Source organism: Caretta caretta, chromosome 4 (assembly GCF_965140235.1).
Source record: "Caretta caretta isolate rCarCar2 chromosome 4, rCarCar1.hap1, whole genome shotgun sequence".
NCBI lineage: Eukaryota > Metazoa > Chordata > Testudines > Cheloniidae > Caretta > Caretta caretta.
In genome coordinates, this window is record NC_134209.1 from 50150840 (window position 1) to 50178137 (window position 27298).

The window sequence follows — 27298 nt, forward strand, 5'->3', positions numbered from 1 at the left end:
ATTGAGGGATCTTGGGGAAAAAAATGGGGATTGGTCCTGCTTTGAGCAGGGGGTTGGACTAGATGACCTCCTGAGGTCCCTTCCAACCCGAATATTCTATGATTTCTATGATTTGAGTCCTTGCAGGTCCAGAATGGATCTCGGGTCCCATTTTGCTTTTGGAATCAGGAAATAGTGGGAGTAGAAACCTTTCCCACTCATTTCCTGAGGGACCTCCTCAACCACCCTCAGCTGTAGGAGGTTGTCTACCTCCTGAATGAAGAGTTGCTCATGAGAAGGGTCCCTGAAGAGGGATGGGGAAGAGGAGGGATAGGAGGGGGTGTGGCCCAGCGACAGTTTCTAGCTCCCAGCAGTCCAAGGTAACTCACAACCAGGCTGAATGGTAGGGATAGAGACAGCTGAGGAAAATATGGGGCAGATTCAGGCAGTTGACTGGGGCATCACTCTCAAGTGCACCTTCAAAACGCCCGCTTCTGGCCCCCGTGGTGTTTCACTGGAACAGGCTGCGTAGGTGAATGGGAGGAGGATGGGCAGCGGTGATTAAAACTAGTGTCCCTTCTCCTTGTAGATCCCTGCCAAAGCCTTGGCGGCAGGGGCAGCTGGAATTGTTTCCTTGCTGACTGAGGCGTATTTAACCCCAGGGAATGGAGGGTGGCCCGAGTGTCCTTCAGACTGTACAGACTTGCGTCCGTTTGTTCTGCAAAGGGCTCAGCTCCATCAAACAGGAGATCTTGTATTGAGGACTGCATCTCCTGGGATAGGCCTGAGGTCTGAAGCCAGGAACTGCACCTCATGACCACTGCTGAGGCAACCACACTGGCCGTTGAATCGGCTGCACCCCAGGCCATCTGGAGAGAGTATTGAGCCGCTGCAGTACACTCCTCAACAAGGGCCCCAAACTCTTGGGCCACCTCCTGTGTCATGGAGGGAGTCCTTAAACTTATGGAGGGAGTCCCAAAGGTTAAAATTATATCGCCCCAAAAGAGTCGGGTGGTTTGCAACTCAGAACTGGAGACTGGCCATGAAATAAATTCTCCTCCTGAAAAGGTACAGTCTCTTGGCCTCCTTATTTTTGGGATGGAACTAGAATGCCATTGGCTTGTTCTTCTCATTGGCTACCAACAACCAATGACCCTGGGGGCGGGTCGGTGTATAAAATATTCGAACCCCTTGGCAGGGATGAAATACTTTTTAATCAGCCTTCTTGGAAGTGGGGGGAATTGAGGATGGGGTTTGCCAGAGGGTTTTGGCAATCTTTAGGACCCCCTCATGCACCAGAAACACGACCTTTGTGTGGGTAGATGTGGAGAGCACATTGACCGAAGTGTCTGAATGCTCCGCCATCTCTTCTGCTTCTAGGCCGAAGTTAGTGGCCACCCTTCGAAACAGGGCTTGGTGCTCCTTAAAGTCATCTGTTGGGCTAGAACAGGAGGGCCCCGCCACAGCCTCATCTGGAGAGGAGGACAACAACTGAACCATCGGGGGAGGGCCGGAGCATCATCTCCCCCAGGGGAAGGGGGTCTCGGAGTGGGCACCTGTCCCTCCACCTCAGCGTTGGCTAGCACTTCGCGCACCAAGTCCGACATAACCAGCACCGCTGAGGTGGATGCAACCTCAGGAGCCCAGTCTGACCAGGGTGGGGCCGTCGATGCCTGAGTTTGGCGGCTAACTGTCGCCATGGGTGACCTGTGCCTCAAATAGTCAGACCAATGCCGGGAGTAGGGGGAGCTGCACTGTGTTGGGGAGTGTCCCCATGGTCTAGGTGATGGTGATTGTTGGCGCGGACAGAGTCGGCGCGAAGATGACCGGTACCAACTTTACAGTGACCAACGGTTCCCTCTGGGTGAGGCCCAGCTTGAGGGTAGAGACCGGGAGCACGGTGCCCGTGATCTGTGGTGGTGAACTGGTGACCTGGGTTGATGCGGAGACCAGGGGCACAACGATAAAGGGCTCTGCCTTGGCTCCGGAGACCAGCGGCATTCACTCGCCTTCTGGGAGGCTTTCATGGCTGGCTTGACCTTGTAGGGAGCCTTTGCTGGGTCCATCGCTGCATGCAGTGCCAGCTGCAGTGGGAGAGTCATTCGCTTTCTGGGAACTGGGAACGCATTGACTCCACCATCAGTGGGTTCCCCTACTGCTCCCTGGCGTCGGTGGCGGATCCCTTAGGGGGGTTGGAGGTCCCCTTGGGGACGTGCCACCTTGCAGCGTCGGCGTTGATGGGTGTTCCGAACAGGGTCCTTTACCCAATGCCCCTTGGTCCTTCTTGCTTGGTGCCAGATCTCGCTTCTTTGGCTTCTTCTTGGGCACTGGTGAACGGGTCTGTGCTGGGCAAAGCCCAGTGCCAGGGGTGCACTACACACCGAGGCCAAAGTGCTGGGTGTTGCATCTTGCCAGGCCAGCTCTGAGGCGGGGTCAAGAGCGGCCTCCATGTGGAGGGCCCTCAAACAAACGTCACGTTCTTTCTGTGTCCTGGGATGAAAGTTCTTACGGATGCGCTACTTTTCTTTAATGTGGGATTCCCCTAGGCACTTCAGATAGTTGCCGTGCGGGTCATTAACAGGCATAGGCCTATTACAGTCAGAGCAGGGCTTAAAACCCTGTGCTTGGGGCATGCCCTAACTGACTAACTACAGTACTTCACAGCTACTTACTAACTAATCTACAATAAACAAAACTATTTACAGTTGGAACACGAAGTCGAAAAGGAAAGAATGGCTGACCTCTTGCATGGCAAAGGAGAGAGGTGCTCAGACCAACCACCACAGGCGGTCAGAAGGAACTGAGGGGGCATAGAACCGGTGGCACCTCATATACCGACCCATTAGTGCGGCACTCTAGGGGGTGCCACAGCCAACCCTACAGATACCACTAAGGCAAAAGTCTCCAACAACAGTGCATGTGGGCACGCACACACCTAGAATGGAATCAACATGAGCAAGCAGTCAAAGAAAAGCTTTTGTCTTGGAGGAAGACCTCACAGTATAAAGAACTGCTTTTTCAAAACAAAACCAATCACACTATGGAAAAAAAAAAAACTAACCAAGTTTCTATTCCAAGAAACATATTTGGAGAAGAGCACATTTATAATGTGGAAAAAGAAGATGGCGCTTGATGCAACCTCCCCTCTAGAAAATCTGCAGGGAAAAAAATATATTAAAAACTAGTAAAAAGTTGGAAAGAAAATAAGTGTCATTGGAAAGAACAATGGAGACACTGAAGAAATTAAAAGATGGAAAGATTTAGAACATAAAGCAAAGGAAAACATTGCTAACTATTAACAAACAGAAGGTCGCTGGGAAGATGACAAATCTGACTTCACTTGAGTCTAGGATTGCTAGCGTTATAAATCCAGATTGTCTAAATGCAGCATGAGTCCAAGCTACAACAACCATGGCAGCAAAGTTATGTATTTTTTGTACTGATTAGATAAATTAGAGATGAGACAATCACAATGTAATTAACATCAAAGTGATTTAGTATTACATGTTTCAAGTATATTGGGCATAAATAGAAACATCTGTGCTAAAAGAAACAGGATTTAAAACTTTCCTCTTACAAAACATAAAGAGGCCAATGGGAGCCCAAGTGGGGGCTCAGCCTTGTTTGCAAAAATCAGGTCTATGTCTAGCTATGAGATTTAGCAGTCTAACTTTAGGCTCCTGTTTTTGAAAATCTTGGCCTTATCAAAGTAAACACTTAGAGACATTTAGTTTTTAAACTGATAGATTTGATAGACAGATGCCTCAAGATTACAGGTCTCAAAATTGCAAATCTTCTTTGTCTTTGAATTAAAGAATCATGGGTCATGACCCTGACTTCTAAGCAACTGCATTAATGTCTTTTATTAGATTACAGCTCAGAGCTGTGCATGAATACTTAAAACTACCTCCCTTATGTCATATTTATCAAACAGATGTATGTGTCCAGTCTCTTACAACCATGATGGATGAAAATACACAAAATTAGAAATACTTGCTTGTATGGGTGCTTATGTCTTTCTTACAGAAAATACATACCGTATACAAATTAACATATATGGTTGCTTGTTCTTCCATTTTGATGGTAAAACTACCAGGCTAATACCTATTGTGTTGTTTAGGTAAAGCTACAAGAATCTCAAACCCCAGGCCACTGATAAACAAGTGTGGTTTATGGCTGTGGTTTTGTATGAAATGTCTCCAAATAATTTCTAAATCCTCATAGGAACTGGGAATTGTTTAGCAAAACTGAACATGTAAAAAATACTAGCTCTTCAGTAAAGAAGCTCTTCAGATAGATCGATGTTTGTTTTTCCAGAAAGCCTCTTGAAATTCAAATACATTTCATATACAAGGTGGCAGTACAATTAACATATGCAGCATGTAAACCATACCAGAGAAATCTAGGACCTAGTCTTTCTAGTTACATTGATTTTATATCAATGTATCTCCATTGACTTCAGCAGTTAATCCTGACATAGGCACCGACTTCCCCACTTTCTCCTGGGTGCTCAACTCTCCCTCTGCCCCTGGACCTGCCCCCACTCCACCCCTTCCATGTGGCCCTACCCCTGTCCCGCCTCTTCCCACCCCTGCCCTGCCTCCATTCCAACCCCTTCCCCAAAGTCCCCATCCTAACTCTGCCGCCTCCCTGCCCCTATTGTAACTTCTTCCTCAAATCTCAGCCCTGGCCCCGCCTCTTCCCCTGAGCACACCACATTCCCGCTCCTCCCCCTCCCTACTGGAGCCTGCTAACACCATCAAACAGCTGTCTGGCGGGGGCTGGCCAGGAAACGCTGGGAGGTAGGCAGAGGAACGGGGACGCAGTGCTCTCGGGGAGGGGAGAAGGAGGTGGGGCAGAGGTGAGGGGAGCTTGGCTGCCAGTGGGTGCAGAGCACTCACTAATTTTTCCCCAGGGGTGCTCCAGCCCCAGAGCACCCACAGAGTCAGTGCCTATGAATCCTGATCATCACCAGCTCCCAAACCTCTCTACACAGAGTTCCCCATCCACCACTTGCACCTCTTTCTTGTATAGGCCACACATCTAAGCATACCATCCACACATACATTAGAATTATAGTTTTAGGGTGGGATCTGCAGAAGTGCAATGTGAGAGCCTAAATGCTCCCATTGTAGTTAATAGCAATCCTTCCCTTGACTTCAGTGGGAGCTGAGTTAGACCAGCTGAGTGCTTTTGAAAACGCCGTTCCTTAAATTGCCTGCCCATGGAAGCGTAGAGGGAGGGGGAAGAGAACATTCTCCAATTAGTGCACACAAAGCCTGATTCTCTGTCACCTTTTTCCCCTGTGTAAACATTCACATCTATCCCAACTGAATGTAAAATGGCTGTAGAAAGGCACAAACTACAATTTAAGGTCAAATCTCCACTTTTCTAAACTTTGTGCAGTAAAATTGAACACACTAATGTAATTTAGACCAGCGTAAGGATATAAAGTGGTCAAGTCCAGGGGCAAAACAGTATGTGGTTAGGTAAAAGTTACAGTTTGATTCTTGGTTCCAATACGCCTGTGTAAGACTGTCAGATGTGGCTGATTAGAGAGACAAAGTTGGTGGGGTAATATCTTTTATTGGACCATCTTCTGTTGGAGAGAGAGAGAGAGAGCTTTCAAGATTACACAAAGTTCTTCTTCATGTCTGGGAAACTAACTCAAAGTGTCACTTGCTGAATACAGGATCTTAACAGAATGCTTAGCATAAGTAGTTAACACATATTTTAAGAGGCCAAGGTGAAGTGGCCCTTTAATACCCCTCCAGTCATAGGGAGGCAAGGAAAGAGGATGGGGGACAGCAGCTGGAGGGTTGTTAGTGGATAACAGATCATTGTAATAAGCCACAAATCCATTCAGGCCATGGTTTTTAGTGTCTACCAGCGTTATGAATTTAAGCTCCTTCACTTGTCTTTTGAAAGTGTTGTTTCTTTGAGGATGAGGGCTGATAGGTCAGATGAGTGATTGCTTTATGAAAAGCGTTCACCCACATGTGATTTGGGGTTTTTAGCTTATCATTTCCTGTCTAAGTTCATTTCAGAGCATAGCGTTTGTCTGGTTTCACCCACCTAGTTGCTATTGGGCATTTAGTGCACCGGATGGAGGTACACCACATGTTGTAGGATCCATGGATCTTGAGAGGTGTTTTGTGGGGGATGTTTATTATGTAGCAGTGGAGATATGTCTGTAGGTTTTGCATCTGTTGTTCTGGCAGGGTCTGGTTCCACTTTGAGTTGGTGTGTCCTGGTCTGTGGAGAGCTTCCTTCTGATTATGAGCTTGGAGAGGCTGGGGGGTTGTTTGAAGGCCAGAAAAGGGGGTTCAGGGATAATTTCTTTTTTCCAGAGTGTGGTACCCATCGAGCATGGGTTGTAGTTGTTTGATGATATGTGGCTGGTGTAATCCTGATCATCTCTAAAGTTCTGTGCAAATGTGGTGTACAGTTATGCTTTTTCAAAAATGCATATTAACTCACAATGGAAGAAACACAGTGAGAGAAAAAACTATGAGCCTGGACTTTATGAAAGGTTTCAGAGGAACAGCCGTGTTAGTCTGTATTCGCAAAAAGAAAAGGAGTACTTGTGGCACCTTAGAGACTAACCAATTTATTTGAGCATGAGCTTTCGTGAGCTACAGCTCATCACGGTATACATCTGATGAAGTGAGCTGTAGCTCACGAAAGCTCATGCTCAAATAAATTGGTTAGTCTCTAAGGTGCCACAAGTCCTCCTTTTCTTTTGACTTTATGAAAGTGACTATATTTTTTTAAAAAAAAATCAATTTTGTGATAGGGTAGTCTTTAAATAGTATGTTCTGATTTTTTTAAAAAATGCTTTATTATTAAACTAAGGTGTTATCTTTTCCCTTGTTGGTAAAACACCATGAGCTGTCTGCATGAGATACTATCTGCATTCGAAGATGTATTTAATAACGTATAATCTATCATAACAGAACAACTATCATCAAACTACTTCACAGTTAAGCAGACCACCAATGAAAATCTTACAATCTACCTCTGCTTGATCTAGAAACCCCTTGTAGACATTACCAGATGATGCAGCGTGACATGGCTATCGGGTAGTTCTTTACAAGCAAACCTATTGGTTTAGCAGCTGTGGTAACAGACCTTTGAGCCTCTGTGGATTCCAGTGGCAGTGACAGGGTGTTTTTTGGTTTTGTTTTGTTTTTTAAACACATAAAAAGGAGCTAAGGATAATTTTACTACTAATCAGATGGTAACACAGAATGTATTTATCTATTTTTCTTAAAGGACCAACTCTCCTCTTGATGAAGGATTTGAGGGGGAGAGAGGGTAAAGGCAGAATCATGTCTACTGCTTATCTAGCTGATTTTTATACAGTTACATTTCAGACTTACAGAAAGCATTAAATTGATTAATGTCTCAAAAACATTGGCAATATTTTGTTAGGTCCCCTCCACCAACGTAACAACCCCTGTTGAGAAGAGAGAATAAGTCACCTAGATCACAGATGGTATGAGTTAATGAGGTCAAGTTTTGTACTAACATGAAAAATCTGAAAGAGCTAATAAAATGTCTTTTCAACCATTGGAGATTGCTTAGAAATCAGAGCAAGTGTCTCCTTCACAGACAGAGGTCTATTTAAAGTGTCCAACACATATACAATTATCAGTGTAAAATTTATTCAGGAAATAGGAATTCCTATCAGTGTTTGATCTAAGTGCCTAACGCTTGGAATGGCCAGACAGAAATATTAAGGGTTTGTGATTTAAGTTATTGTAAGATTCATAGACAAGAGAACATTACATTATGAATACCACGTTTTCTACTATTAAATTAATAATAGTATCTGCTGCTGTCAGAATTTAGCAGGAGAAATCGATCTTTCATTTTACTTGTACTGTATTGTGTATGTAATAGACCTGATTGAAAATTTTCCATTGAACAAGTATTCGATGGAATATGGCTTTTATAGCAAAACAGACATTTTCACAATACATGTCCGTTTTTATTCAAATTTTTTTTGGTCACAATTGCAAACCAAAAACATTTTTGGGTTTTCAGTAACTGAAATGTGAAAATTTTCAGTTTTCAACAAAAATCTGAACATTTTCAAAGAACATTTGATAAAAATGAAAAAAAAAAAATTCATGTTGAAATTTCACACACATACACTCCCCACCCACTCACCCACCCCTGACCAGCTCTAGTATATTCTGTAGCTTGGTTTTATTATCACATTCACTTCTTGTATTTCACAGTATTTCTGCCTGTTTATGGTAATCTACTGCAAAGAAGTTCTGTATAACCTGAAATAATTTCTGTCCTTGGGATTTAGTGAAAAGAGGCTTTACTTAACCAATCATGACCAAATGTGAACAGATGTTGATCTATCCCTAAAAGAGGAGCAGCACCTTATTCAAAATATATTTTCCCTCTACTTGGAAAAAAATCATCAGTCAACTCCAGAAACTAAAGGAAAATGTAGGCCCTGTGGGATTCATACCTTCTATCTCCTGTATGCAAACAAAGAGATTTCACATACAGCAACTACGGCACTTGCAAGAGCATCATCTTCAAGAGGACAGATGTTTGGGAACTCACTCATGTCTCACCAATAGGAAAATATAAACAGAAAAAATGGTTACCTGCCTTTCGTAACTGTTGTTCTTTTGGATGCGTTGCTTATGCCCATTCCAAGCTAGGTGTGCACGCGCCCATGCATACAGCTACTGGAGATTTTTCTCTTAGTAGTATCTGTAGGGCTAGTCCTAGCATCCCCTGAGCCCTGCGTTTATGCATGGGTATAAAGGGGCACTGACAGCCCCCCACACTCTCAGTTCCTTCTTGCTGGCAACTCTGACAGAGGGGTAGGAGTGCGGGGCATGAGCAACACATCTTGAAGAACAACAGTTACAAAAGGTAGGTAGCCATTTTTTCTTCGAGTGCTTGCTCATGTCCGCTCCATGCTAGATAACTCCCAAAACAGTATTCCGAAGATGGACTCGGAGTTCACAGACGTGCAGTCTGCAACACGAAGCTGGCATCGTCCCGAGCCTGCTGTGTAATGGGCGTAGTGGGAGGCGAAGGTGTGAATCGAAGACCAAGTAGCAGTTCTGCAAATGTCCTGGATCAGAACCTGCACAAGGAAGGCCACTGGTGAAGCCTACGACCTCGTGGTATGGGCCTTCACGATTGTCAGAGGTGGCACCTTTGCCTGCTCAGAGCAGAACCTGATGTATGCGGGTATCCAAGACAACGTTCTCTGGGACAAGACCGGCAGACCTTTCATTCTGTCTGCTACTGCTAAAAGGGCGGTGTCAACTTGTGAAAAGATTTAATTCTTTTGAAGTAGAAGGTGACGATCAGCCTAACGTCCAAGGTATGCAGCCAGTACTTGTTGGGTCTTATGAGGCTTTGGAAAGAAGACCGGTAGAAAGATGTTCTCCTTAGTGTGGAACTGTGACAGAACCTTTGGTAAGAAACCTGGAAGGGGCACAGCTGTATATTGTCCTTGTAGAACATTGTATAAGGGGATTCTGATGGCAATACCCTAATCTCAGAGACCCTTCTTATCAAAGTGATCACCACCAGAAAGGAACCTTTCCACAAGAGAAGCAGCAGAGAACAGGAAGCCAGCACCTCGAAGAGCAGACCAGTGAGTCTCATCACCACCAGGTTCATGTCCCAGAGGGGGACCCTATTGCAACTTGCAGGTAGAGCCTCTCCAGTCCTTTCAGGAAACTGATTGCCATCTTGTGGGAGAAGACTGATCTACCATGCACTGAAGGATGGAAGGCCGAGGTGGCCTTTAATTGACAAAAGAGCCAGGTCTCGATACTATAGGTGGAGTAGATAGTCCAAGATGAATTGTAGCAATGACCAGGAGGGAGAAAGACCAGTCCTGTTGTGCCTCGTGGCGAACAAGTCCAGTTGGGGAGTCCCCCACCTCTGGAAGATGTTGCTGATCACTTCCAGGTGGAGGGACCACTCATGGCGAGAGGAAAAGGACCTGCTGAGGTGATATGCCAGTGTATTCCAGTCCCCTGAAAGGTGTGATACTTTGAGACGAACTGCATGTTGGACCAGAATTCCCAAACCTGTAGCGCCTCCTGAGACAGAGCCGAGGAGCAAGCTAATCCTTGTTTGTTGATACAGAACACTGAGGCCATATTGTCTGTGAGAACCTGCACAGCCTTGCCTGACAGATAAGGAAGAAACACCTGGCAGGCCAAGCGAATCACCTTGAGTTCTCTGCCAAATGAGAGCCCTGGAGATAGCCCTTCCCACATCGTCCTGCCAATAAAATGCAACTCTGATTTGGAGGGAATTCCTCAACGGGAGTTTACTTAGCCTCCATGCTCATTCATGGCTTGAACTTCTTCCCACTGAAGTCAGTAATAAAACTCCAAATTAATTAAATGTTAGAGAGAGAGAGAGAGAGAGAAGAAAAACAAACCTCTCTCTCTCACACACACACACACACTTTCTGCAAACAAGCCCTGAGTCTTAGCCTCTAAACTAAAGCTACCAAAGGCAGTATCAAATGTGGTGGCCTAAATGTGAAAAACTAGATGGCCTCATTAGCAATCTTCTGCATCAGCAGTCCCCTGCCTGGTCATTGTCTAATAATTATACAGGCTAAAAATGTCAAATTTTGGTAAATAAAGTTAGGCACCTAAATAACTGGCTTGATTTGCAGAGGTGCTTGCACCTATTCTTGCATTCATTCAATGGGAGAACTCCTGAAAACCATGCCACTTGTTTAGTGTGCCTCAACATTGATTTAGATACCTAACTTCAGGAACCTACAGAGGTAACAGAGTGAAACATAACACACATTATACTGTAATTTCTCTCTGTATTCTTAACAGTATAGTCAGCAGTATTCAAACCACTAGTAATTAGATTTAAAACGAACTGCAAAAGTAACACGTCTCATTGTTATGTTTTCAATGGGCAAATATTATATATATAATATTTAATACAAGTGATGAAACAGCATTTGGGAGTGCCCTTCTCTTCTTTCTATTTTCCATTATTGCCATGTACAATCTGGAACTTAATATATTAAAAGTGTTTTAAAAAGAAATGAAAATGCTGATTCAACACAATGATGGCTTTTGAGTACACATATATGGTTACATTTAATAATAGTCAAAAAATGTATTTGAGTAAAATGCAGTAAGCTATTTCTTCTCAACAATTAAGCTTTGGACCCTGCAGCAAGTAACATCATGGTATATACTGTACATGATTTTGGAACAAACCCAAAACCTATTTCACTGGGTAGGTAGGTAGAACGTGATAAAATATCTCCTCAAAGCTAATATGATTTGTAAGCTAACTACATCAAGAACTTCTATGCATTCCCCTTTAGAAGCACCCAAGGAATTGTGATTTTTTCCTTTTAAAAATATAGTAGGTTTTATTAAAACAAATCTACACTTATTTAAAATTTTAATGTCAAGTTTGACGGTATTTTCTCCTCATTTCATTGTTGGAGGAGGTTTTGACTGCTCCTCCATCTTCCCCTTTCTGTTTATTCCAGCATTAGAGCTGACACCTAGGGCCACCCACAGCCTGCCAGATCTAAATCAAACTCTGCAATGATTTTTCCTGTAGCCTTTCTTGTTCTGTGGATGGTTTGCCACCTAGTTCCACTGGTGAAGTGTACGCTGGTGAAGTGCATGACTTGTTATTGCATTTAGTAGACTTTACAGTTTTTCATTTAAAGGCTTAAGCAAAACAGTGTGGCATTGTTTTCATTAGAACCATGAATAAGGCTTTTGAATAATGGTGCTAAATGATTTTTTTTTAATTCCACATTTCTGTGCTTAGCTAATGAAAAATACCTGACTCTTTAGACTTTAAGCTATCCCTGTCCTTGGAGTTCATGAAAATAATTGCGTGTCAATGTGTGTGAGAATCAACTATACTATAAAAATGTGTTTGAAGGTGGGGTGGAAGGTGAAGAAGGAATGGGACATAAATCACAGATTGAAATTTTTAATCTTTTGTGATATGCCTGAAGTTAAATTAGAATATTAGAGATGAGGCAACAGAATTTAGACCCCTCAGTCTTTTATAGTGAATTTTGTGTATTAAATTAAACCTAGAACTCTGTTAAGCCACCTAACCCAAAAAGTAACTCCAAGAAATGTTGCCACTTAAGAATGTTTATTGGTTTATTCTATTTTTATTAAAATATTAAGAATTACTGGAAATGCAAAGCTAAATTTTGATTTTGGCCCATTCATATAAATTAAGAGAATGTCCATTTTTTCTGCTTTTCCTTAAGAGTTATAAATTGCCTTTGAAAGAGTAATTGTTCATGATCTTGTCTTTTTTATTTTTCAGTTTCCTAAAACAAAGGAAAATTCATGTATCTTACACTTTTACTTAAACTCTTAAATGTGCTTTTACGTAAACTCTGAAAGGATATCATTAAAGGATAAAGATAACAATCATAGCTAAGCAGAAATCAGTCAAAATGTCAAATACTTCTGCGGTTTTATTTTGTGTGAGGCTGAAGATTGCTCAGTTTTTCAGGAAACCCAAATCCCCAACCTGCATCTGTGCACACCTAGGGTCTAAATCAAGTTTTGACTTCAGTGGGCTTTGGATTAAATCCACTAGGACCAAAGGCAAGCTGAAACACAGCCTTGTGGAGAATCCATGCAATGGGACTCTGTCATATGTTTCCACAAGGAACTTTGTAAGGAACAGAGAGAAGTGGCCATGCTGGGGGCATGGACAGTGAGGGAACACATTGAACAAAGCCGTAAGGATGAAACCTGATGTTGAAAACTAGCAATTAGACTGGTCACCCTATTCCCAGAAGAACCTAATCAGAGACAGATCATATGGAACAGAAATCTTTTTTTTCCATCAGTCCTGCTGTATTTCAACTCATTTTCAGTGCAGCAAAGCCTTTCGACTCAGGTTTTGCTCCATAGCACTGTGAAAACGTATAGAAATTTCTCTATGGAGAAGAATGTATAGAGGGCAGCAACAAAAATGGCAATTGCTAACATTCATAAAAGTATTCTGTTTTGCACAGTCATGTTTTACTCTCAACACAACAGAACAACTTACACTTTGGAGGGGGAGAGGAAGAGGATATAAATGGTGGTCATACTTAGACGGTCAGTATTCATTGTTCTCCTTTAGCTGACTTTGGGTAAAAAAGTCTATTTCTCTATAAAACTCAAAATCATGTTTAACAAAATATAAATAAAGAGAAAAAGGTTTTCTTGAATACCAATTAGTATCACATTCTAGCTGAGAGTTTATAAAAGATTAGATTTCAGAAAGGGTTGCCCTGTTTCTACAAGTAACTAAGGCAATTTTTTCAGCACCAATTTTTTTTTTTAAATGCAGAACTAAGCAGAACTTAATTATTTCATTTGTGGGATGTCTTCTACATCTCTTAATATCAATTCAACAATATACACTGTATGAAAAATAGGCATGCCATTACTACATGGACACAGCCATGAATCATTTTATACCGCAAAATACTGTATACAACATCAGTATACATTATTTGTATGCTTAAGTATCCAGGCCATATTTAAATTGTTCAGATGAGAACTGAATAAAAAGTTTCTCCAAATAAACAAAAAATACTCAGCTATTGGTCACCAGTGACTGTTTAAAATGCTTTATACATGTTTGTTGACAAGTTTTCATGGTTTGCTATGAGTGTATTTCTAACAATGTAAACAATAGTAAGGTCAAAGTGTAGATGATGATATTTAGTCAAATCTTTTCTAAGGTCATGAAATTTCAATTTGGAACAAAACCCAAAAATGTTGAAAGGGAATGAATCCCCAGCTCCAGGGCGCTTCACTGGGTAGGCTGCCCTGAGCCATGGAAGCCTTGGGTGCCCCAGGGTCCCAACATACTAGAACACTCATATCAGAGGTGAACCCACATCCCAAATGCTCAAACCACTGTACTGAAGGTTATAAGGGAGGGCTCCTCTTTTGCTTGCCCCCCACTCCCACCAGCATGAGGTTAGGTGTGCTCTGAGAATGCCTAATGGATGTTGGCTCCACAGACAATATAGGTGTAGCAAATCCTAGTCTCAGGATCCCATTGGGACTTAGCCGCCTGGGTGCCTAGACTGACACAACTGTGTGTATGCCCACTGGCAGAGATTTAGGGTATGTCTACACTGCACACTAAGCCTAGGCTCTAATTCAGGTGTGAGCCCAAGCAGCCACCTTCTGCCCACACACAAATTCAGTCTGTTTCAGGTCAGTAAGCACTCAGTACCCTGCTAGGAAGGTGGGTCATAGCCCGAGTCTTGCTGTGACTTGGGTCGACGCCCTGTCATTTTACAGGGTAGATGTGACCCAAGTCACAGACCTGAGTCAGAAGGTCTGTGTAGTTCTGTACAGACACCATAGCATGGCTATGAGACCTGTACCTGGGTCTAGGAATTGTAAACTCAGGTTTTCAGTTTAGTCTGCATGCTCAAACAAGGGCTTGGAAACACCGTGTCCACAAGCCCAAGTCCCACAGTCGTAGGTTTACAATGCAATGTCAACATATCCTTGAGCACCTATGGGACTTTAATGGTGCACTCTCCAGGATTAAGGAATTTTAGGTGCCTCCAGAGTTAGTTGTCAGCTGAGCAGGGGTTCTGAGGATCTCAGTGGCACCTACGTGTTGGCCTGAAACACCCAGGTTCCTTTATGTATCTAGGTCCATATGGAACTACAGGTTTAAAGGTATCCAAATTTATATAAAAGTTTGTAAAAACGTATCAATTAATATGCACATTAAGAAACCAAATACGTCTCATATTTTGGCCTAACCTGAATGTATTTGAAATTTGAATAAAGCTATTTACTGTTTAGACTGGGGTTTGCAGTGTGTAACCCTCAGGATGCAGAAGTGGTTTGACGGCGGAGGGAATGTTGAATGGTCAAAATTTCTCTAAATTTTCAGAAGTGCTCAGAATGGAAGGTCCTTCATTAAGAAAAATCACAATTTCCAATGTGTTTATTATACTATTAGTTACCTTTCAAACAATTACACCTTCATGGAAATTAAGTTTTCTGCTATCCAGATGCAAATATGGAGTTGGGGTATGAAGGAGAGGGGAGCATGAGAGCAACTTAATTATAGCGATAATCTTGTTTACTCAAAACATGCCAGTACTGAGCCCCACTATTTTGAAATAAAAGATCCCTACTCTGGTGTGAGCTTATATAAAATGTCACTCATATATAAACAAACTTGACTTTTAAACTTCAGAACTATGGGTTAAGTGGTATATAAACAACATGACAGCACTAAAGTCAGGAATTCAAACAGAATTCTGTGTCTGCCCACAACATGGCTGCAAGGATTTCCACTCACTTGCTTGTCAAAAAAGAGGAGAAATCTGACATTCCAGCCTCCTGTTGGCCAGTCTTGACATCTCAGATGTATTGAAGGTTACTTACCTGTCCAATAAATTGAGTTCTTTGAGATGTGTGGTCTCTATTTGTATTCCACTCCAGGTGAGCATGGACACCACGTGCATGAGACAAGAAGAATTTTGCTAGCGGTGTCTGTTGGTCTGCACCTGTGCCCTTCTCCTCCTCCTGAGGGTATAAATGGCAATGTGGACTGACCGCCTCTTCATTTACCTTTCTACCATGAATAGCCTCAGGATAAGATTCCACAGCAGAGACGAAGGAGGGTGGGTAGTGGAATATAGATATGGACCACAGATCTTGAAAAATTCCAGTTTTAGCAAAAATCTTCTCATCTCAGGCACATGCACACCTCAAGCAGAATACACATAGAGACCATCACTTGAAGAAGAACTTTATCATATTCTTTAGCAATAAACAACATTTATAGAAAATACATTTCTACTCAGTAAAATCCAATTACCAATGTCTCCTTGTTGCTGCAGACTGAATAGTTAGTGTGGCTGGTTGAGCTATTCTCACATGCAGACACAGAGCTTGAACCATTTCCTTTTTGCTCCTACCCTCATATTCACGTAAGTCCTTAGTCCATCTTTCATTCAGCCCCATATTTTACATGTCTTTTAAAGCCAGCTGGCAAGTTTCAAAGGTGTTAATGGTGTTTTGCTTACATACAACAGTGGCAATGTGGAAGACATATGGGAATACATGTAAGCAACATATTACGTAAAAGGCTCTAGCGAGCTGCCAGACTGAGGAGACAATATGTATATATATAAAAATTCCCTACAGAAGTGCATTATTATGGCTATCTAAGTGCATAAATAACAGAAGGAAAATCCCAATGAATTACACTTCTCAGAAGAGCAATTCTGTAAGTATTCCAGTTCTGGCAAATAAAAGCTTCTTACTTCTTTGAAATGACTAATTTCCTCAGACTGTAAAATAATGTGCATCTGTGAGCATTTCATTGTCTGCATTATGCAGATGATCAAGATCTATCCACACAAAGTGAAATTTACAATACTTTTCTATTCCACAAGGGGTGTTTGTGCACACCCAGCCTAGAATCTGTCTCCAAAATGGTTTCTTCGTGGGGGTACGGGAGACCAGAAGTAAATAGCAAAAGGCTGGTTATGATGACTTTACATCACCCAAGTAGCGGAAGACACAGTGAAGATGACTGAATGTAGAAGCTGCGGCATGTACATGATCCTGGAGGGGGTACCTGAAAAGAGTTTTGTCCGTATGAAGTGCCGCCTGATAGAGCTGATGGAAGAGAAGATCAGAGGATTGGAGATGCAGGTGGAAACTCTGGTTGAGTTTAGAAGGGGGTTCGAGCAGATAACGGAGCAAAGACATGAGGAGGCTGAAGGGAAAAGCTCAGATTTGCAGATGGAAGCAGGACCAAAGAACTCTGAGGGGATACTGCTGGGTGAGAAAAGTGGACAGTGGAAGCCTATGACTAAGAGAACCAGGCAGAGGAAAAGATGGGCTAGTGAAGGAGAAACAGAGCTCAAGAACAGGTTTGCAGAGTTGGAAAATGAAGAAGGAGCACAGCAGGTGGTCGCTGAAGGTGAGAGGGCAAGGAAGAAGAGAAGAGCAGCTAGTTCTATAGGAAGAGGGCAAGAGTCAATGGAGATGATAACACCAAATATGAGCCCCAGGAGGATGCGGAATCGGTTGCAGAGGATTGCAAGGGACAATAGGAATCGAGAAGACTTGCAGCCAGAGGGAAGAAGGGATAGACTGGAAAATCACACCATCACCAGGAAAAGGCAGGTCTATGTGATTGGGGACTCCTTACTGAGAAGGCTAGACAGGCCTGTAACAAGAGCTGATCCAGAGAACAGAAGGGTGTGCTGTCTGCCGGGTGCTAAGATACGAGATGTGGACCTGAGGCTGAAGAGGATCCTAACGGGAGTGGGAAAGAATCTCCTGATTGTCCTTTATGTGGGAACAAATGATACAGTAGATTCTTGCTGGAACATATCGAGAGAGACTATGCCAGGCCGGGGAAGACGCTTAAGGAAATTGAGGCTTAGGTGATCTTCAGTGGGATTCTGCCTGTTCCTATAGAAGGGCAACAAAGGTGTGACAAGATTATGATGCTCAACAGATGGCTTAGGCACTGGTGCTATAAGGAGGGCTTTGGGATGTATGGCCACTGGGAAGCATTCATGGACAGAGGACTGTTCTCTTGGGATGGACTTCACCTGAGTAAGGAGGGAAATAGATTTCTAGAATCGAGGATGGTACAACTGATCAAGAGAGCTTTAAACTAGGAATCTGAGGGAGATGGTTGGGAGATGTCCAGGTAATCTCCACGCCGGATTTTAACACTGAGCGGGAAGAAAACGAAGTAAGAAAGGATAAAGCCATGGGTAGTAGAATGGCCATAAGGAGGAAGGGTAGTGTACATACCTGTCTAATAGGTGAGACTGGCAGTAGAATGTCTGTGCCTAATCAGATAAAGAATGTGAGCAAGACCAAACAGCAAAAATTAAGATGTTTGTACACTAATGCGAGGAGCCTAGGTAACAAAATGGAGGAACTAGAGCTACTGGTGCAGGAAGTGAAACCAGATACTATAGGGATAACAGAAACATGATAGAATAGTAGTCATGACTGGACTACAGGTATTGAAGAGTATGTGCTGTTTAGGAAAGACAGAAATAAAGGCAAAGGTGGTGGAGTAGCATTATATATCAATGATGAGAAGATCTGGATGACCTTGTAAACTGGAGTAATAGTAATAGGATGAAATTTAATACTGAAAAGTGCTAGGTCATGCATTTAGGAATTAATAACAAGAATTTTTGTTATAAACTGGGGACTCATCACTTGGAAGTAACAGAGGAGGAGAAAGACCTCGGAGTATTGGTTGATCACAGGATGACTACGAGCCGCCAACGTGATATGGCCGTGAAAAAAGCGAATGCGGTCTTGGGATGCATCAGGCGAGGTATTTCCAGTAGAGACAAGGAAGTGTTAGTACCGTTATACAAGGCACTGGTGAGACCTCATCCGGAATATTGTGTGCAGTTCTGGTCTCCCATGTTTAAGAAAGATGAATTCAAACTGGAACAGGTACAGAGAAGAGCTACTAGGATGATCCGAGGAATGGAAAACCTGTTTTATGAAAGGAGACTCAAAGAGCTTGGCTTGTTTAGCCTAACCAAAAGAAGGCTGAGGGGAGATATGATTGAGCTCTATAAATATATCAGAGGGATACATACCACAGAGAGAGAAGAATTATTTAAGCTCAGTACCAATGTGGACACAAGAACAAATGGATATAAACTGGCCATCAGGAAGTTTAGACTTGAAATTAGATGAAGATTTCTAACCATCAGAGGAGTGAAGTTCTGGAACAGCCTTCCAAGGGAAGCAGTGGGGACAAAAGACATATCTGGCTTCAAGACTAAGCTTGATAAGTTTATGGAAGGGATGATATGATGGGATAGCCTAATTTTGGCAACTAACTGATCTTCAACTATCAGTGGTAGATATGCCCAATGGCCTGTGATGGGATGCTAGATGGGTTTGGAATCTGAGTTACTACAGAGAATTCTTTCCTGGGTGACTGGCTGGTGAGTCTTACCCACATGCTCAGGGTTTAGCTGATCGCCATATTTGGGGTCGGGAAGGAATTTTCCTCCAGCGCAGATTGGCAGAGGCCCTGGGGGTTTTTCGCCTTCCTCTGCAGCATGGGGCATGGGTCACTTCCTGGAGGATTCTCTGAACCTCCAAGTCTTTAAACCACGATTTGAGGACTTCAATTGCTCAGACATAGGTTAGAGGTTTGTTACAGGGGTGGGTGGGTGAGATTCTGTGGCCTGCGTTGTGCAGGAGGTCAGACTAGACGATCATAATGGTCCCTTCTGACCTTAAAGTTTATGATTCTCATATGCAAGCAGAATTCACAGCTGGCTGTTTAAAACCATCCCTTTTGCTCGACCGGCACAAGGGGGACAGAGTGGGGCAAGGGTTGTCTTCAGTACATAGATATACATGATGAGCCTTTTAAACCAGAACAGATGACTCCGGGGATAGCTGTAATCCTAAAGTCAGAGAATAATCTTCAGAGACATCTCCCAGCCTGCATTACAGATATTATTCCTACCTTCTTCACAAGGTTGTTTTAAGACTTAATTGATATTTGTAATCAATTAAATGGGTAAAAGCACTGCACATGCACAGAGTACCATTGTTGTTATTAAGACAGACCGAGTTTGCCAGAGAGTAGATTTGGAGGTGCGAGAAATACAAAAATGTTGGGCATTTAACTCTCTCTCTCTTAATAATAATGATGCTTTTATAGAGACACTAACCTATTAATTGATTTTAAACACTGAACAAGTCCCAAGACAACTTTGTTAGGAAGATAGGAATAATTCCCCCTTTTTATATGGAAAAAATGAGGCACAGAAAAATAAACCAACTGGTCCAAGGTCACACACAGTTCACTGTAGGAATCAGAAATAGAATTCTAAGATTATTAATTTTTATGCCGTTTTCCTCTGTTTTGAAGCACAAATATCGTTGAAACATCCTCCCTCTCTACAAACAGCAATAATTTATTTCCCTGCATTGTCCGTGGACAATCATGGTTCTTAAGTAACAATTAAATTTAAGTAAAGTAACGATTACCCTTGTATGGGTGCGAATGTGCATCTTTAGTCCATCATTCTTGCTGAAAGCCTTGTCACAGTAAGGACACTGGTAAGGGCGCTCACCTGAAAATAAGATGAGCATCAGAGTCAACAAATGCAGATGGCGGAAAGAAAGCATTGCCTCAGTACATCAAGGCAGCCCAGAATGGTTGTGTGTCAAACATTATTCTGTTCTAGTGTTCATGTGCAGTTCAAACAGAGTGAAAGAGATCTGAGCGTTAGGGAAACTACATATAAAGAACAAAAGATCTGTTTGGACAGCATGCAAGGCTGGATCAAAGTATCACTTTCAACTGCTTGATTTTGTCATAAAATATGAATACATGCAGAGCGGGATTTAAAAAAAAAAAAGCTGCAGTCCTGGTGACAACTGGGCTAGGATGAATTCTATTGTGGCTAGTACATGGTCACTTTTACAGTTAGTCATTAACTGTTCTCAAAGTACAGTACATTTCCCTCACTTCACATCTATTCATCATGAGAGCCATTTGGGTGTCACAAGCCAATTTAATTATAAAACCCACTTCTGTTCGTTTGTTGCATTTAACTAAAAGAATGCCAGCAAGATCTGCCCTAAGGGAGGCACAGCAGCTTCCGTGAGGTGCCCAGTGACCTCAGTGGGAGTAGAGAGCGCTCAGCACCCCACAAGAAGCCCTCTGTACCTCACAGGATTGAACACTTACATTGATGTAAATCAGTACAGTTTCTGCTGACTTCAGTGAAGTCACTCTGAATTTATACCATATAACTCAGAGGCTGGGCCATTCAGATCCACTCAGTAGAGGTTTTCTGTAGCAAGTCCATAATTTAAAACTAGTGATAAAGCTTTACAATTTCTTACGTAAATTTTTCTTTTTGAGTATTTTAGGCAATGTACTGGAATAAGACTCCAGCATCTAGGCTAATTGCACACAAAAGGCTAATCAACAAAATCAGATTGCTTCCATCACCAAACATATTTTTCAACAAGCTAATCTCCGTGAACTAATTTTCTAACTAAATGGAATCTGTTCCGGCTAATCACATTGATGCCTGGACAACACATCTTTATGTGCAGATACAACAACCCCCTTTAAGCCAATCTAGGAAAACTCAATTGTTCATAAAAAAAGTCTTTGCATGCATGCAAAGCTCTGACAGGTTCCAAGCACTATACAAACATTAACTGACCTTCACAGCAATCCTGTAGGGTAAGCAAGAAAGATTATCACCATTTTAAAGATGGGAAAACTCAGGACAAGTTGCAATGATTTGCCCAAGGCCACAGAGTGAGAGAAGGGAAGGGACAGCTTTATACTGAGGGCTTTCTGACTATGGGGACATTCGTTCTGTCTTGGAGCAAGGCAGACCTCCCCCACCCCCTTTCCAGTCTTCCATTCACTGTTTGAGGTGCTCGTCCTTGAGGGCTTGACAGAAAGATGTTCTATGTTTTTTTCCGAATGAACAAAAAGTTGAGGAATTGCAAAAGTGTGCGGCCTAGAGAAATAGTTTTTTAAAGTCACACACTGATTACATTACAGCTGACCCACTGGGTTTCACTGCTGCATGTATAGCCTTCTCGGAGCCATTGACTCCATTCATTTTAGTGAGGCCAACTCTCAAGTAAGGGTTGTACAACTTGGCCTTTAATAGGCTGGCCCATTCTTTAATGCCTGTGGGGAAAGATCCCACCTAAATGAAAAAAACAACAGAAACAAAGGCAATGGAGTACTTGTGAAATGCAAACACGCCCCTCTCCTCCACCCTGCCTTATCTTATTAAGTACAAATATATGGACTTGGCAAAGTATCTTTTAACAAGGCTGCTGTGCGATTCTGTGTTCTGAATTAGAAGTTTCACATCTGTTTGAAACATGACACTATCTCTCATGACCCCGATGTCCCTAATTTATGCCATGAGCCTTCGAACTCTGTAGGAGCTGCTGGTGCTCAAACATTTAATTAATCCAGCTGACATTTTTATGTTTTAAAGCTTTTGTATTTTGAAGGTAAAGTCTGCAGAGGTCTGTAAGCAGATGAGTGCTGACAGTTAAGTGCTACCCCCCATTCTTCTTACAGAGGAAGGCTTTTGCTTACAGAGATCGCTTAGAGCTAGTCTGAAATCTATTAATACTGTCCTTCACAAATTTATCATGTTGTTTATGGTTCTTGACGAATAGATGTTTAACAGCTTTCAGCGGATGCCAGTAGAGGGCAACACTGTGACTTTATATCAACATGTTGTACCTGATAAAGCCTGCCTATGATCAGCCATCACATACTGTAAATTTGCAACTTACAACTCTCTGGTATGCAGCTCAGAATTCCCATCTATTTTTTATCATTCAACAGACATGGAGACTGGGGGTTGATGGGGGGGACAAAGTCATTAAGACCTCATGTTTTACTGAATTATAAAAATGTCTTCTCAACCATAACTATAGCATCAGTGATGATTGATAAAACATCTTCAATAAGATTCTAACTCATTTTATGCTTATTCTTATTTTTGTTGTTTCTTTACCAGTTAAATTTTCTAAAACATTTCATGTATGTGCCCCAAATGTGAACATACCTATGTTTATTTGCTCTTATGTGAGCAACTGGCCCTTTTAGGCATGCAGACTGGCTGCATGGACTAAACTGTAAGCATGTAGTTACCTAGTTTATTTACACGGATCCCTCTCCCACAGATATCCTTAGAGTTCTGCATGATTAATGATGGGTTCTATTCAAGCCAAATTTGAATCTGCAACTACAGAACCTTTAGTACAACGCAAAAATCCTAACCTTTTCGTAACTGATGCAGAAATGAGTGTGTGTGTGTAAGTATGGGTGTATGGGGAATGAAAAAGTATTATGTCAGCTTTTAAAATTATTACATGCTTCCCGGCCCCCCCTCCTCCCTTGAATAAATGAAACCTGATTTGGATTTCAAGACTTGGCATGCAATCCTTAGTATACCTGCCCCAAATTTCCCTTCCCCGCTTTGGATTAGATAGTACTACCCTTATTTACATCAGTGATCACCTGCTCACAAAAGAATGCCAATAGTGGATTCCTTAATGAGACTGAGTGAACAGGTGCTTTCTAATATTTGTACAGATTGCACAATAAAGGCCATTTTTGGCCCTACTGACTAAATTTCAAGTTGTCCTAAAAGAAGAAAAACACCTTTGTTCCAAAGCATATTCAAAAATAATAAAAACTATACATTTCTTCTGTTTGTTCCTGTTAAGTTTTTGCCCAGAGGGAATTTCATACTGGAATGTATCTTAAGTCTTGAAATAAGAGGTTCTCTCACTCTAAGAAAGTCAAGAAGTATTAGACATTAAAACAGGAGGAGCAAGTGCTATATAATAAATGCTGCTGGGGAGGTGACATTATCCATCTATGCTTTGGGATTTGTCTGTGATCAACTAACAACCACCAAAAGTCAACTGTAAAAATTGGAATTCCAAGCCTAGCTTCAGATCAATTCAGCCACAATAAATACTTGGGGATTTACAGGTGTAAACCTTCTCTGATCAGGAAGGGACTTGATCTGTTGTGTTTGTGGAAGAGATTAAAAATAAGATCAATAATGTTAAGAAACGAAAATCTTCAGCAACTCATGTTTGCCCAGATCTTGCAATATCCACCTTTTTTCTCCTCTCCCTACCAAAAAACCCCCCACAACTGTTACCAACCTTATTTGGAATATTTATTTTAAGCATGTTTTCAATGTTTATTTCATTTTTTTAAAATGTTCACAGTTGTGCAAAATTTTGGGTTGTAAGCATTTTTTAATTTTTATCTATTTAAATTTTCAGTTGTGGGAAAGTATGGGTGGGGGTCAGATGACAGTTATTTAATGTAGCAGACACTGAGATTAAAAAAGTTAAAGTTTATACCTGTTAAAGCACAAATTGTCCACATTACAGGTCAAAATATGCAAAGTAAATATCCTAAAATCAAACTCTAGTTCTCAAGCAGCATTGTTCTTACTTTGCCTATCTGTAAATTTCAATCATCATTAATGGAAATTGTGTGTGTGTGTGTACGTACGTACAGTGAAATCAATATGTACCAATAAAAATCAAATACTTCCAAGCCTAATTACATTGCACTGGCATTCATTTTGTTTAATTTAACTTAAAAAAAATTAATATCCATCCATGAGATACCTCTAACGCGTAGCTTGTTCTCTCACTGATAGGTGATTCCTCGTTACAATTATTAGTGTTATATGTGGTTCATCTAGCCTTGTATCATCCTGTCTGATTTTTTACTGGAGTTTCTTTATATTAGTTCATTTAGAATTTGACAGAGTTAGAGCACTAATGTATCAGATAGTATGTTTAAAAGTATGTGAGCCCTGAATGCTGGTTCAGTTGAAGATTTTGCACAGTGGGTCGACTGAAGTCAGAGGCAGCCTTTCCACTGATTCCAGTGAGCACTGGATCAGGCCCAATGGGCTTAATTTAAAATAAAATTTATTTTTTTAACGATCTTGCAGAAAATTATTTTTAAGGAGCCAATCCTGCTGAGTGTTGAAGACGTTCAGAACCTTCCATAAGGCACTTAGCATCTTGTAGGATCAACTCATATACATGCAATGAACTTGTCTTATAAAGATTACTAAAGGCTCGAAAGAAGGGGCATTTCAAGTGTAATATTTTTAAAAGGTGATTTTCAAAGGGACATTGTTGAACTGCAGCTCTGAAATTTCTTGGGTTTAAATCCCTGATTTGAGAGCAGCCTAAAGTTGATTAGAGTTAAAAAAAATAAAAAATAAAAAAAATAAAATAAAATCCATCACCACACAATTCTGGTGGAACGGAGACAATTCTCCTGGAGAGAAGTGGTTAAGCAACATGGACATCTGGATCACATATGCAACACCCCCTACCAGGTGATCAATAGGGCAGCCCAGAAAGGGAGTTGCAAGAGCCCCTTTTAGTCAGAGATAATGTGGGGTGATGACAGCATTCAATAGCAAGTTGAGATGGACAAAAGGTTAAAAGATAGAACAAAATTATAATCTGTGGCATATGCTTAGAATTTTATCTGTTCTGGAGTGCCTCACTCTTTATACATTTACCTTATACTGCTACTGTTCCACACACTGAACTCCCATTAAAGTAAACAGGAGTTTTATGTTCATAAGAATATAGAGCATTGATTATTATTTTATATATGTACATACAGAGGGAGAGAGAAAGAAAACACAACAGTCACTAAGAAATGATTCACTGTCTACTGAAATCAACGGCACAGTTCCCATACCGGGGATACTGGGAACAAAAATCACCACACAGGTGGATTATCTTGTGATAATCCACACAGGTGGATTATCTCTAGCACTTTTTCAACTTCCAAATACTGTAAGATAATATTCAGTTAATTATTTATGCCTAAGTGCAGTGTAAAATTATATATTGACTCAGAGGAGACAAAAATCTCATTGCAAATAAGATGCATTTTCCATTTCCCCAATTTTACAGTTATGGGGTCAAATTTTCAAATGTGCCTATGTGGTTAAGGTCAAAAAGGCACTTTTGAAATTGTTACCACTGGATACTAGCAAGGCCAAACCAGGTAATATCAAATGGGTCACTATTCAAGCAGTGAGCTTGGCCAACTATTGTAGCTAATGTTCTGTTTACAAACCCGACAATTAGGCTCAATGGATAAAGCAGACAATAAATAAGAAAGGTATTTTTACCCTTTCCCTTCCCAAATATTTTTTTCATTTGGTTTAACATCAATCATTTAAATGTACTAATGTATGTTCAGGGCTTCAGAAGGGATAAACGAAACCATTTAGTAACAACTTAAATTTCTCTCGTCGAAAGCCAAGCTATTTTATAATGGTTTGAAAGATACAATACAGTTTTTCCAATATTTCTGGTTTCCAATTGGGACCAGAACCATAAAAGCCAAAATTCTTGTAAAATTATATACACTGAACTTAGCTGGATATGAGGGGTGGGGTTATAGTCCTTCATTGGGGTGAGAGAATCGATCTTGCATTGAGACATAATGATTCCATTACCTGCCAAAAATGGAGAAAAGGTCTTCAACTGTGGTTCATTAAGAGGTGTTTCTTGGGCTGGAGGTTTCTTGTTGAAAGGACCTATACTTCCTACATTCTAATCAGGACTCTAACTGGACATGATCTGAACACAAGTGGCCAAGTATTTCTGTATTTTGTTTTTGCTCCCCTGATTATAAAAACAGAACCTTTGTGTTTGTGGATGTTCCCTAGCCAAGAGGCAACACTTGTATACCCTCGGCTACGAGGGAGGACCATAACAGCTTTTCTGTGATTCAACCAAATGTGTTTCCTATTCTCAAGCAAAATTAGAACTACCAAAAGGGAAATCCTGAAAAACTGTTCTTTCCAAAAAAGAAAAGGGATCAGGTTGTTTAACCAGACCTTTTAATATTTTTTCATTTTTACATGCTCAGCCATCCCTTATTCTTTGGCATTAGAGCGACAATAGGGAAAGTCTGTTCTTGGAGATTTCTAGTTTAATTTTGCAGAATGTAGAGGTTTGAAGAGTCTAGATTAGTTTCAGATAAGCATCCAACCAGGATGGACCATCAAAAGCTTCATCATATGGTAGGAGTTTTGTCTGTTTGTTTTAAAAGTCAAAGGCTGATCAGAAATTACAATTCTGCAAAAGTCAGTAAGTTATTTGAATTGTTGCAATAAAGGAAGAACCAAATTAATAATCAGACATATAACATTACTAGTTTTATAATCAAATTAATAATTTTAGCCATAACTCTACCAAACATTACTTAAAACAACGAGAACAGCTCAAGTTTGATTCTTTGCACCTATCAGTGGAATGGAATGATTTTGCTTCCCCAAGAAAGGAGCATTAAAACCTTTGACCTCAGTGAACCCACTGCTGGTATTCTTTTAAACTATACACATTAATCAAACTATTAGGTGCGTAACTCATTTGATCTAAAGAAGTTTCTTGCATTCAAGAAAACTATTCTAAGAATACATCTTTCTCATCCACTACTAGTGGACAACAACAAGCTGACAGCTTCATGAGACTTTACAGATATTTTTGAAGATATAACTCTTGAATGGAGATAAATAGAATAATGATGTATAAGCTGAAAGGTTTAGGAATGCAGAGTCCTTAGCTTTGGGTCTTACACTTTTTTTTTTTAAACCAATAGATTTAAAAAAAAAAAGGAGATCATCTACAGGTTATTGAACAGAGACAACCTATTTAAAGAC

The 27298-nt window shown here is 41.3% G+C and overlaps 1 protein-coding gene across 2 annotated transcripts in view; it reads right to left on the bottom strand.

Moving 5' to 3' along the window:
• The window catches only part of PRDM5 (PR/SET domain 5), a 138807-nt gene that overhangs the window by 19026 nt on the left and 92483 nt on the right, over nt 1–27298 (bottom strand). For both annotated transcript variants that reach the window (XM_048847652.2, XM_075127621.1), the window contains one exon: nt 20052–20137. In XM_048847652.2, the coding sequence (XP_048703609.1) occupies nt 20052–20137 (86 nt within the window). The remainder of the gene's footprint in view (nt 1–20051; nt 20138–27298) is intronic.